The 12,609-nt window shown below is 39.0% G+C and overlaps 1 protein-coding gene across 1 annotated transcript in view; it reads left to right on the top strand.

Annotated features, from left to right (window-relative positions):
- kcnab1a (potassium voltage-gated channel subfamily A regulatory beta subunit 1a) overlaps positions 1-12,609 on the top strand; it is a 72,181-nt gene that overhangs the window by 43,385 nt on the left and 16,187 nt on the right. The window contains exons 3-5 of the mRNA XM_072392725.1: positions 140-177; positions 8,874-8,953; positions 10,340-10,384. Of these exons, the coding sequence (XP_072248826.1) occupies positions 140-177; positions 8,874-8,953; positions 10,340-10,384 (163 nt within the window). The remainder of the gene's footprint in view (positions 1-139; positions 178-8,873; positions 8,954-10,339; positions 10,385-12,609) is intronic.

The following is a 12,609-nucleotide window of genomic DNA, read 5'->3' as shown; positions in this document are numbered from 1 at the left end:
TGTCACAGCCCAGGGATTAGTTGTGTTTACTGCAGGATGTCAAACACATAAGCACAGAGACACTGACAGAAAGGACCGACAGGATGGAAATGTTTGCTGGTGATATGATGACATGACCCCATCTCTCTCTCCTTTCCAGGTACATGGGTGACATTTGGAGGACAGATAACAGATGAGGTAGGAATTATTATTATTAGCTGGTTATTGATGTCACTGTAGTAGGTAATAATGAGTTTGTCTATAATGAGGTGCAGTAATGAGTGCTAAATAATGCAAAAAAGACCGACATTAAACATTGAATTTTAAAAGCTTATAACACCCAGCTGATTTGAATGTTATCAGAACATGAAATGGCCACTATCACTTGTTATCCCGCCCATAGAGATGGTCAGTAGATGCCATTCTACACCCTCTGCGAGGCTCAGTGCTGTACACTGTTATAGGTGTTTGGTTTTTTTTACATTTTCTGTACATGAATAATCACAGCCTTCTCATAGAGTTAAGTTCAATGATTGTTTGGACCAACTCAAATTTCACAGTGCACTGGTGCTTGATAATGTGCTTATTTTCCATTTTTCTCAAATCATTTGACCAAAACCATCCTAGATTCTGACAACTCAAGAAGCCGATAAAGAGAACTCAAAGTAACAAATTAAACAAAATTGTTAAACTTGATCGTTTTGATGTAGAGGATAATGATCCAATATTACTTCTCTGTGAATGGCAAAAGCAAATGTATTAGTATTAGTATTAGCAGTTCATTTAAAGGTGGGGTTAGAGGGGAATGATAATCAGTTTTTTAGGTGAGTGGCTTGATTTATTTGAAGTGCTAAGATCTACATTCAAGTCTGATTATGTTTAGTGTAACAAGTATAAGATGAAAAAAGATATTTTTGAGGACCTCAGAAAAATGTCAACAAATCCATGTATACAAATGGAGATATTTAAAGATCATTGTTCCTCAGTAGGAACTGATCAACAACACTCCAAGAGTGAGATACATAATAGTCAGCAAGGTTACAAAAGGAACTCGTGTAATAACCAACAGCTCAGTGCCGATTCAAGGCCTGACTTATACCAGCTGATGTTGTTTATGAGTCCTCCATCAGGAAAACACTGAGAAACAATGATGAGCATGCCAGGCTGCAATAAAAAAGCTACTACTCTTTAAAAAAAAAGTAAAAACAGTGCAGCTCATCTGCACTTTGCTAAAGATCGTGTGGACAAACTGAAAGGCTGTCGATTCAGATGACACCAAAACTGTAGTTTTTGGTTTAGTGAGAGGAAAACACTACATTTCTGCACTGAAATCTTATCCCATCTGTGAAACATGGTGGTGTAATGCAGTTATATAACCTTACAAACTTTCAAAGACTACTCTTAAAATGACAGACAAGGGACATACTGTGAGGCAACTAATGATGCGTTCATGTGCCAACATCGGTCCCCTTTGCGCTCTTCTTGATGGACATTAATATGCTCTGATGTTGCTTTTGGAGTCCTGGCCTTTGACATCACACACAGATGTGATGAGCACACTTAAAGTGACACAAGAGAGAACAGAGTTCATCCCAGAGGACAAAAAAAACCCAGAAAGCTTATGTAACAGCATTATTTTTCTTACCTCAGGGTTTTGTGCCATCAACTCACACCACTCACATGGTACCCCTAAAGCTTAGCGCTCTTTTTCACTTCATTATGATTGTCCCCAGTGCCAGTACAAATGTCACCAGTATTCCTCAGAGACTTGGGGCGACTTGAACAGCTGAGTTTCACACACGAAAGACTGGTTGGCTGGCACAGAATCAGTGTCAGAGATTACATGATTGATCCCAGTGGGGAAGGTAATGTTGAAAGGAATATTTTTGTTTAATCGGGGTGTGTGAAGTATTTATGAATGGTCAGTGTCTCACCTGCCCGCAAGGTGTCGCAGTCCACACAGGTTCAGACATTCTGTGCTGGAGGAAGCGAAGAGCTGTCCACTGCAGGTAAGGCACCGATTACTTATGAGTACTGTATACAACACCCCCCCCCTCAAAAAAAAACAAAAAAAACAACCCGATACCCGACCCGATACCTAATATAAAATTCTGCCACATCATAAGCACGACCATCTCGTGCAGTGCTGTTGGGTTAAAAACTCCTGTGCTGCCCTGTTTAATGTCATCGACATCATTGCCCCCCTCTCAGCAGAGTTCAGTGTCTCTATACTAATTGAGAAACGCACAAATGTGGCACACAAATACTTGTACCTCATCAAATCTATGCGAGAGGAGCACACTGTCTTCCAGAGACACAACAAAAGCCCAATTTGTTTCCTTCTTTATTTGCTGTTATTATCTAATACAGAATTTTTCATGGAATGTTTTCAATACATGTTTATTTGCAAGCAATGGTATTAATGATATGGGACAGGATGATACGGGCCAGGATGAAACTCCCATCAAGTATGTATGTATGTTTGTTTCTCTACATTCTCGTCTTGACATTAACTTGTTCCCAGACAGGAAGTTAGGTACGTAAACACTGCTTACTCAAAAATGATAGTGAATTTGAAGAAAGTATCTCTTCATGTTGACTCTGATGCAGCAAGTTTGGAGTTTGGCAGAGGTAGCACAGTCATAAAGCCCTCTTAAGGCTGTGTGGGCTTTATGTGGGAGGCTACCGCAGCCTTGATTCTTGGGTTTTGAGACAGAAAGTATTTTTTCTCATCACATCACTTCCATCTATGGAAATCCAATTTTATCCAGAATAAACACAAAGAAAGATGCCTGAGGCATAGCCGCCCAGGTGTTCCTGCTCCTTTACAATGACTCAGTGTTTGTCTATAGGTGAGCGCAGAAGTACATGTGTTTTATGTCCGGTTTAGGTACTTGATTTGCACACAGAATGTTTCTGCAGTATGTGTTTGACTTCCCAGAAGTATCTCACCATCTGAATGCCATCAGTCACATTCAGTTTATCAAATGGGTCTAAAAGTCAGAAATAGTCAGAGGAGTAAAGCGTGATGTTTCATCACCATCACAAACTTTCTGACCCATTAAATGTCACATTAAGCTCATTTTGACAGTGACAGGCTGAAATGAAGAGGAAGAACACTCTCCTCTTAATTTTTTTCATGGCACACCATGTGCACTACTTTGTCTTTATTTCCTTTTCCACCGGAGAAGAATTTCTTACATTTGTTTTTGTGTTTTACCTAATGCTTCTTCTCTTTATTAACAATCACCTTCTTGTGCCCCCAACAGTTAGTTTCCCATCTGAACTCATCAGAGCTTGGTAAAGATAATCAAATGCTGATAATTTTCTTTATCCATCTTCTTTCCACAGTCTCTCTCTTCTTATTTGACCCCCTCTTTCTTTAACCTCTGCATTATCCAACTTCAGTTTTTTTTCTGCTCTGTTTGTTTTGATAGAAGTCGAGGACACAGCGACTGAATGAAGCACTTTGAAATGTAGACATTGTTCTCTCTGCCAGATTTCTTCTTTCCTCTGAACTCTCTGTGAACACGGCAGATTTCCCTCTGATAATGATGCAGTTCTAGCAAAAGGATGGATTCTGGAAAAGTACAGCTTATATAAAGTGAGAAAAAAATAGCGCTGGCTCAGGCAAAAACAGCAGACAATGAACCGTGTTTGTAAAAAATACATCACCCTAAAATTATGGACTGTTGTGATAACTGGCTAACTCATATTATGTCATTTTGACATGTTATTATTCTATTTAAGGTTTAGAATGTGATGCGCAAGCCTGCTTTGATCTATCTTAACTATGTCAAGGCAGCCTTTCGGCATCCCAAAATTTGGTCTTATCTTAACATTGATAATAATTTTTCCAAAGAGATCCTAACACCTTGTGATTTAAGAACTCAAAGCAAAGTAAAAAGAGGGAATAGAAGCACTTTAAAAGTGCAGTATATCCCCTGAAGTCTAAGGCTATTTTGAAGCTTTCACCAAAAAATAAATAAATAAAAAGAACATGTAAAAAACATTGAATTCACTGAGTAATAGTTACACAACTGAGAGGCCAAAAAGAACAACCTTGGGCTAACTTTTGGGGAGATTCTTTGTAAAATGTGTACTTACTTCTGCTTAATGCAACAGAAGCCAAGCAAAAACATCAGTTTTACTTATACTGATGCTAAAGTGCCTCTTCTTTGTATGTGCCTCTGTTGGCACCCTTAAAAAAAACCTTTTTAATAATAGACACTGCCTGGCCACCTTACAGGGATCTACATGATGGAGGAGGTAATACTATGGGTTGGGTTGGTCTTTTATGTACGATCAGTGCACTCCTAACATCAAACTCTCAACTATTTACATTTAAGACCAAGATTATATAGAACCCTGCCAATTTTTTTTTATCAGTCGTGATATTTTTAGTCGACTGATTTCTTTCCAGTACAAATGACACCCAATGATTCACTGAGAGGATAGAAGAGCCAAACGCAAGACAAAGCCAAAGAGAATCCAACAGCTGATGTTTAAAAAAGAAAACAGAGGTCAAACACAGGTAATAAGACCATGAGGCAAACCCTGCAAAGAGCAGGGTACAAAATTTGTCCAAGATTTAAAACACACCATCACGAGAACAAACGGCTGGAAAGCTTCACACTAAATGCAATCTGGTAAGGGACACAAGAAAGCAAGGATTATAAATACTGGGGTAAGTGATGACTAAGAGAACACAGGGGTGAGGAAATCAATAAAACATAAGACAGCTGTGAAGCAGAGCCACCAGGAGGCCCACCTCACTGGCTGTATTTGACTTGCCCACTTTCACTAAATTTTCTGTACTGTAATCCATCCCTTTTGTACTCCATCCATCCATTTTCTATACCCGATTAATCCATTTTAGGGTCACGGGGGGCCTGGAGCCTATCCCAGCTGCCATTGGGCGAGTGGCAGGGTACACCCTGGACAGGTCACCAGTCCATCACAGGGTCACATAGAGACAAACAACCATCCACGCTCACACTCACTCCTAGGGACAATTTAGAGTCACCAGTTAACCTAACATGCATGTTTTTTGGGTGGTGGGAGGAAACTGGAGTACCTGGAGAGAACCCATGCATACACGGGAAGAACATGCGAACTCCACACAGAAAGGCCCCAGCTGGGAATTGAACCTGGAACCCCCTTGCTGTGAGGCGATGGTGCTCCCTTTCGTATTAAAGTTCAAAATTTCAACTGAAACTAATAATTTACTATATTTCACTACAAACTGGTCATGTGGTAAACCAGAAGTAGTGAACAGAGGCTGTATAGTAAATCAGTCAACATTAACCATGATGCATTGTGCTCTGGAGCCAGCAGCAATGGAGCTGATGGAGCATGCTTGTGCTACCTACAGCTACTGCTTGCGGATGCAAATAAATATCCTCAGACCTGCCAACCATTAAGTGGCTTGTCTCTTTTCATGTCTGAGATGTAGGATCTGGGCAAATAATTGCAAAATATGAAGAGAAAGCACATTTGAGATTTAAGTTATTCCATCTAAGAAAATAAACATGTTAGCGGTAAGTTGTGATGTAACTTGCTTTTTGAATATGTGCACTCTGTCTACAACAATGGGGCCACAGGGGGTCTAAAAGTAGTTCTTTGACAACAGTTCTTTTGTTCTGACATTTTTTATTTTTTTTAGTTAACATCAGTTATCCATCACATTTTCAACACAGTGGAGATTAGATTTGCAGCTGCAATCAGGGCTTGTGTTGATAAAATCCAGTACTAAAACCCACAGATTTGTGGCACAAACCTTTACACCATTGCTGTGGAGATGTTATTTACAACAGATTATCGATTACTGAAAAGAAAATACTTATGGAACTTAAGCGTGTGACAATTTTCAAAGTTTTTTTCTAATCTAACTCCACTGATCAGCACCTCATGACAATTTATGGTGTACTATGCTTCTTCCGTTAATCACAACCTGTTCTCAAACAGAACCAGCAAACTTGTGATGTCTATGCATCTATCCTGCCGGCAATTATTTATGCTAATTAAATGATTGATGAATAATTAACTGCATAATTATGAAGCACCGCTGCATTCAAGTGTCTGATAGTCATCAGCTCAACTACCCCACCCCTCGTGAGTCTTCTATACACTTAAATGCTCTGCCACTAATCTTCAAAAAATTATTTTCCAAGTGATATTTTCTTGTGAAAAAATTAAACTAATGTATAATAGAAATAGAAACAAATAGAAATTTCCAGGAATTTCAAAACCAGTCAAAATGATCATTCACTGTGCTGTAAATCCAAATGTGGCAGGTGTGTGAATAAATGGCCTGTCTAATTTTTTGTCACTAAAAAACACTGACAAAACAATTCTATCTTTTGGTAACAGGACATGATTTTTCTTCAGCGGCATTTGTTACTGTTTGACAAAATGTTTCACTGGCCCACAATCAATACTTTTCCTCAGGGATGAACAACTAAGAATACACAATAAAGATCAATGTTAAGTTGTTGGGAGATGACACGCGTCTCTCTTTTGTCCTTAAGACTTTTTCCTGCAGTATGCTAACGTCATCTCTGGCTAAAATATAATTTTTGAAAACATCACTTTTAACACTTTGATGGGAGTTATACTCTCACTGTATTTATGATAGCACTTTAAGACACAAATGAAACGCACACACAGACATGCCCTCCCACACTTTTTCTCATATCTCATCCACACACATAGACACAGGCACATCAGCATCACGGACACAGATCCACAGCATCACAGTCCCATCAAAACTCCACAGGGAAATTATGGCACTTGGAATTCCCTTAAAGTCCCTGTGTAATAAAAGTAACTACAGGGAAATTGGATCTTGGTCTGATGATTTATGGTCACCATGTCTGCAGAAAAATGGGCAGAATTTCAACACAATGTAAACACACACATACACAGATTTATGTAAAGTGTGAGTAGACTAAAGAGGTGTAAGCTGACACTGCTGTTCATCATGGAGTCAAATGATTTCTCAAACGTAATCACTTTGTTATCCCAGATGCTCAATTAAGCTTTCGCATCAACATATTTAGAATACAACCACAGAGGGTGTGTAATTGTGGCATCAAAAGTCGGTCATAATTGTGTTACTACATAATATTCAGGTAAATTCTTTAGTCTTTAGACTTAGTTTTCATGGTGTTTGGAAAAGAAAAACTGGAGCCAAGGTTTAACTATTCAATATTAGATGGAGGTCACATCTAAAGCTATTAGACTGCCTCTCGAGCGGTTCTGATGAAGAATACTGAGAAAACATCATATATATAATATCCTGCATTTCTTTTAACTTTTTGATTGATTTCTTGATTAATGATACACTATATTGCCAAAGGTATTCACTCACCCATCCAAATAATTAAATTTAGGTGTTCCAATCCCTTTCATGGCCACAGGTGTATAACTTCAAGCATGCAGACTGCTTCTACAAACATTTGTGAAAGAATGGCTCGCTCTCGGGAGCTCAGTGAAGGATGCCACCTGTGCAACAAGTCCAGTCGTGAATTTTCTTTGCTACTAAATATTCCACAGTCGACTGTCAGTGTTATTATAACAAAATTGAAGCAATTGGAAACAACAGCAACTCAGCCACAAAGTGGTAGGCCATGTAAAATGACAGAGCGGTGTCAGCAGATGCTGAGGCGCATAGTGCCCAGCCCTAACCCTAACCCTAACCTTAACCCATACATCACCAAGTGCAATGTAAAGCATTGGATGCAGTGATGTAAAGCATGCCGCCACTGGACTCTAGAGCAGTGGAGACGCGTTCTCAATTCTCCATCTGGCAATCTGATGGAAGAGTTCAGGTGTGGCGGTTGCCAGGATAAGAGTACTTGTCTGACAGCATTGTGCCAAGTGTAAATTTTGGTAGAGGGGGGATTATGATGTGGGGTTGTTTTTCAGGAGCTGGGCTTGGCCCTTAGTTCCAGTGAAAGGAACTCTGAATACTTCAGCATATCAAGAGATTTTAGACAATTTCATGCTTCCAACTTAGTGGAAACAGTTTGGGGATGGTCCCTTCCTGTTCCAACATGACTGGGCACCAGAGCACAAAGCAAAGTCCATAAAGACATGGATGAGCAAGTCTGGTGTGGAAGAACTTGGCTGGCCTGCACAGAGTCCTGACCTCAACCCGATAGAACACCTTTGGGATGAATTACAGCGGCGACTGTGAGCCAGGCCTTCTCGTCCAACATCAGTGTCTGATCTCACAAATGCGTTCTGAAAGAATGATCAATCATTCCCATAAACACACTCCTAAATCTTGTGGAAAGCTTGCCCAGAAGAGTTGAAGCTATTATAGCTGCAAAGTGTGGGCTGACCTCATATAAAACCCAATGGATTAAGAACGGGATGCCACTTTAGTTCATATGCGTGTAAAGGCAGATGAACGAATACTTTTGGCAATATAGTGTATGTGGGGCATAACTATGCACTCCTACCCAGATTGTATACTGAGTTGCTACTGAGAAGGTGAGGCTTTTTGTGTCTGTTGTTCAGTTTTGTCATTATCTTTAGTATCATGTATAAAAATGAGCAGCAGTTGAATTACATTCATGCTCTGGGGGATTCCCTGAGGTGAAATGCTTCAGTAATGATATTTAGATAAAACATGAAGCTACACTGCTTTGATGATGTGTCACATTTTTCTGCTTTGATTGATGTTTTGGTAAGCCTTTGACACTGTAACTTTGAGAACGCATTGATATTTATCAAAAATATCTTGAGAAATCAAAATCCTATAGCTCTATGATGACTGATTTAATCATCACAGCTTTAAAAGACAGACTTTCAGGTTTAATGAATTATAGATGAATAACAAATTGTGCAGCCAGGACTTTCAATATCCTCTCCTGATTTCTTGGCAGGTTGCTGAGCAGCTAATGACCATTGCCTATGAGAGTGGAGTCAACTTGTTCGACACAGCTGAGGTCTACGCAGGCGGCAGGTCGGTTTTCATATAAAACTCTGAATGCAGCTCAGCTCAGAACAGGCAGGTTTTAGAGTGATCAGATGCAGGTGTGTGCCCCCTACTGCAGCCCCCCAGAATGTTTTTCTATTACTTATGTATGACCCAAAAGTTTAATGCACACTATTCACAACTTATTCTTCAGATAAAGTTCTAGATTTCTGTACAGCTTCTGATTGTTTATGACCCAAAATTAAGTTTAGACAAGTTTAAATGGCATGGATATTATTCTATATAATAAAGGTGAAATCCTTTTTCAAGAAGCAAATTACATTGTTATTATTTGATCACTATACATTATCAAAAACAAATCAGAAAATATTCAATATTCCAGTTTTTTTCCTGGTTATTTTCCTAATTTCCCAAATCATATATTTGGTGACAATTTGCAGAACTGACTCAACAACCCTAAGAGATACTAATTTAGCTGCTGTGAGTAATGGTTGGAGGAGGACCCAGCAAGCAGGAGGTAGGTGAAATGAAGTCATAAACCAGAGGGAGCTGACAAAGCAAGGAATCCAGAAGTAGAAAACCAAATAAACGCAAAGCTGGACAAACACGGATATCACAACAACAAGGATTCCAAAGAGGAGGCAAAAACAAGGAGTATAAATACTCCTGCAGAGCGACTGCAGTTGAGACAAGAATAAGGAGGTGCAGCAACAAGAGACAAGGCACTGGTGACTGAGGGCATCTGGGAACAACGACAGGTAGAGAAGCACACCAAACTCAGAGACAGGGATTAGACCAATAAATAGAACCTGACATAATCAAAAGAAAAAGAACCAACGCCAAAACCTATGGACCATAACAACAGTACAACAAGAGTCAGCTGATCCTGGGTTGGCCGGTTGGTCTTGGATCTTTCAAGCAATTTCAAGGAGCAGCGTTGTGTTCCTTGTAATGCCCCTTTCTCTTGGTTCAAATCATGGTTTTCATGGCTTCAAATACACCTTTTGACAAAAAAAACTTCTTTGAAAAAAACCATGCACTTTTGAAAATTTCATTAAATTTGACTTATAGATGCCGAAGAGTCTTGACACAGCAAAGCTATGTTATGAGTTGGAAGAGACAGGCTCAAGTTGAGGAATGACAAGCAAAACACCTTTGCATCCTGATACAGTGGGCTGCAGGCAAATAGGATATCATCAACTGATGGCAGTGATCGATATTGCCGATATCTGGTTGATTTTTTTCTCTAAAACTGACAAGATTTCTTAAATTGTTTTTTTTTTTCTTTAAATAACTGGGTTTGCACAGCGGTCTGTTCAAGTTTAATGACAATGAACTGCATACCTGGATATATTTATTACTTTCTAACAAATTGCAATTTAATAAGAACACTTCATTTTTGTTGCCTTGCAGGGCTGAAATCATTTTAGGAAACATTATTAAGAAGAAATGCTGGAGGTAATGTGACATTAATGTGTGTGACTGTCTCTGCATGAGAGAGAATAATGACTAGCAGATGACATGCATGTCGTGTGTGTGTGAAGCATGAAACAACTGTGTTTCAAAGTACATGTGAAAAATATTAACACTGATCCCAGCTTTGTCAGTGTTCTGCTTTAATTTGTCAAATGAGACTTTATCTCAACTGCTTTGTTCACACAAACTGCAACGGTCAATGTATGAAAGTGTGCCCGCAGGCGTTTTAATTTTCTATGAATTTCAAATATTCTTTTTATGTAGTCATTCAAACATGCCCTGTTGTTTTTATCCTTGATCAGTTCTGCGGGAGCCAGGGAGGGGAGAGTTACACAAACATGAAAGCAAGTTCAAGTTTAAAGCTGGACTGTTAATGGTAGTTTTTTTAGGTATCGTAATCTCAGGATTAAAGAGACAACTGTAGGTTGCGACCTGATGTTTTCTAACTTTAATGATGAAATAACATGGCATCACATCCTGATTTGCTTGCTGGACTATTTAATCAGATGTGGCATCTTTTCACTAATTTTCATTTAAACACACGCAACAGATATTCTAATGCACATACAAGTAGAATTGCATCACCCATTTCTATTTAATAACTTTGAAATTGAATCTTGTAGGTAATCGGAATGTAACTGAATAATGAAATATGAAGCAGCTGATGGAGCTTCTCTCTATAACAATCATTTTGACCACGCTTTAATTGGTCAGAGTGAGGCAGTTTTAAATGTCTGAACATTTAGCTGCTGGTCATTAGTACTAACTTGATGCTCGTGTCATGTACAACGTTACACCAGCAGACGTTTTGATGGCGGTGTAGTTATGAAACACTGAACCTGACAATTCAGACGGAGTGTTGTCTAAGGATGGATTTATAAGTGGAGGAAAGAACAGGCGGCTTAGTGCGATGATAATCAACTTGGGCTAGAATAATGAAGCTAACAAGTCATGCAGCTCTGAATAGATGGTTGGCGGGCATAGATTATTTGGCACATGTGGCTTATTTGATTAGCAATGCTAAAACTGCTGCATTATGAAAATGATCAGTTCAGTTTATCCTTTAATGGGATGATAACACAAATCTCATTATCGCTACCTCATGTTAGGCTGAGGAATATGTGGGGACTTAATTAAACTGAGGATGAATAATGTGACGAGGTGTCACCAAAAACTTTTAAGCAACAGCACATATAAACATTTGTTGTGTGAACCATCAATTAATCCAACTGTTTCACTAACCCAGACAGGAAATTAAAGAACTACAGGCTTATTTTTTCAAATATACAACTTTGAGAGGGTACAGGACAAACTGTAAGCACTGCTGTGATGTAATACTATATGCGTGTCTCAGTAGGAAAAACAGACTTGTTTTTGTTGAATTCCATCAGCTGCATCAGTTTCAGGGTCTCGGTTTGCTCATGGAACCCTCTTATCACTCTTCCATAACACTGGATCCCTTGAATAGAAGGCAAATATCATTACCCAGCGAACATCAGTTGGACTGTGAAGTTGTGTCTCAGGCCAAAAATGTTGCCGTAGAAAGACACCAAAATCTGTAACATGGTGAGGCAGATGGTCAGAGAGAACATCATGTACAAAGGCTAGCTTGACTCTATGTCATTTGTGTACATCTAAAGTCGTGTGAAAAAAAAACTATTTATTCACTATTTAAAAAAGAAAACACTGTCACCTCATTATTAGGGATTAGAGTCTATGGTAGTGACGTCACACCGGGATCTAATGAGCTCTCTAAGACCTACAGAAATAAGGCCGTGGAGTCCAACTGTATGTTTTCGTCAAGGGTTTTAAAAAGATATTACAATTATGTGAAATAAAGCACTATAAAATATACATACATGTATATATTCTCTAAGTGGTGTAGATTTCAAACAATTTAAAAAAAAAGCAATGGAGCAAAAGTACAATTTGATCCTTAAAACGTATGCAACGACCTTGTGCTCTGGACAGATGAGACTGCATACCTCTGCCAAGGCAAGGTGAAAAAAAAAGAAGAAAACTTTGATCCACTGACAGATCAGGATTGACATCAAAAGAGTATTGATTATAAATTGGGCCATGCCCCACATCTGAAAACAGAAGGTATGCAGAACTTTATTTAACTGTTTGGAGCGATCCTTCTTTCAAACAAACAAAGTGAATCAACAGCATAACCTTAATGGTCGAGGTGAAGGCGGAGCTCTTCC

Source organism: Leuresthes tenuis, unplaced genomic scaffold, assembly GCF_036924035.1.
Source record: "Leuresthes tenuis unplaced genomic scaffold, fLeuTen1.0.hap1 SCAF_9, whole genome shotgun sequence".
Classification (NCBI taxonomy): Eukaryota; Metazoa; Chordata; class Actinopteri; order Atheriniformes; family Atherinopsidae; genus Leuresthes; species Leuresthes tenuis.
This window is presented reverse-complemented; position numbering and strand designations above follow the sequence as displayed.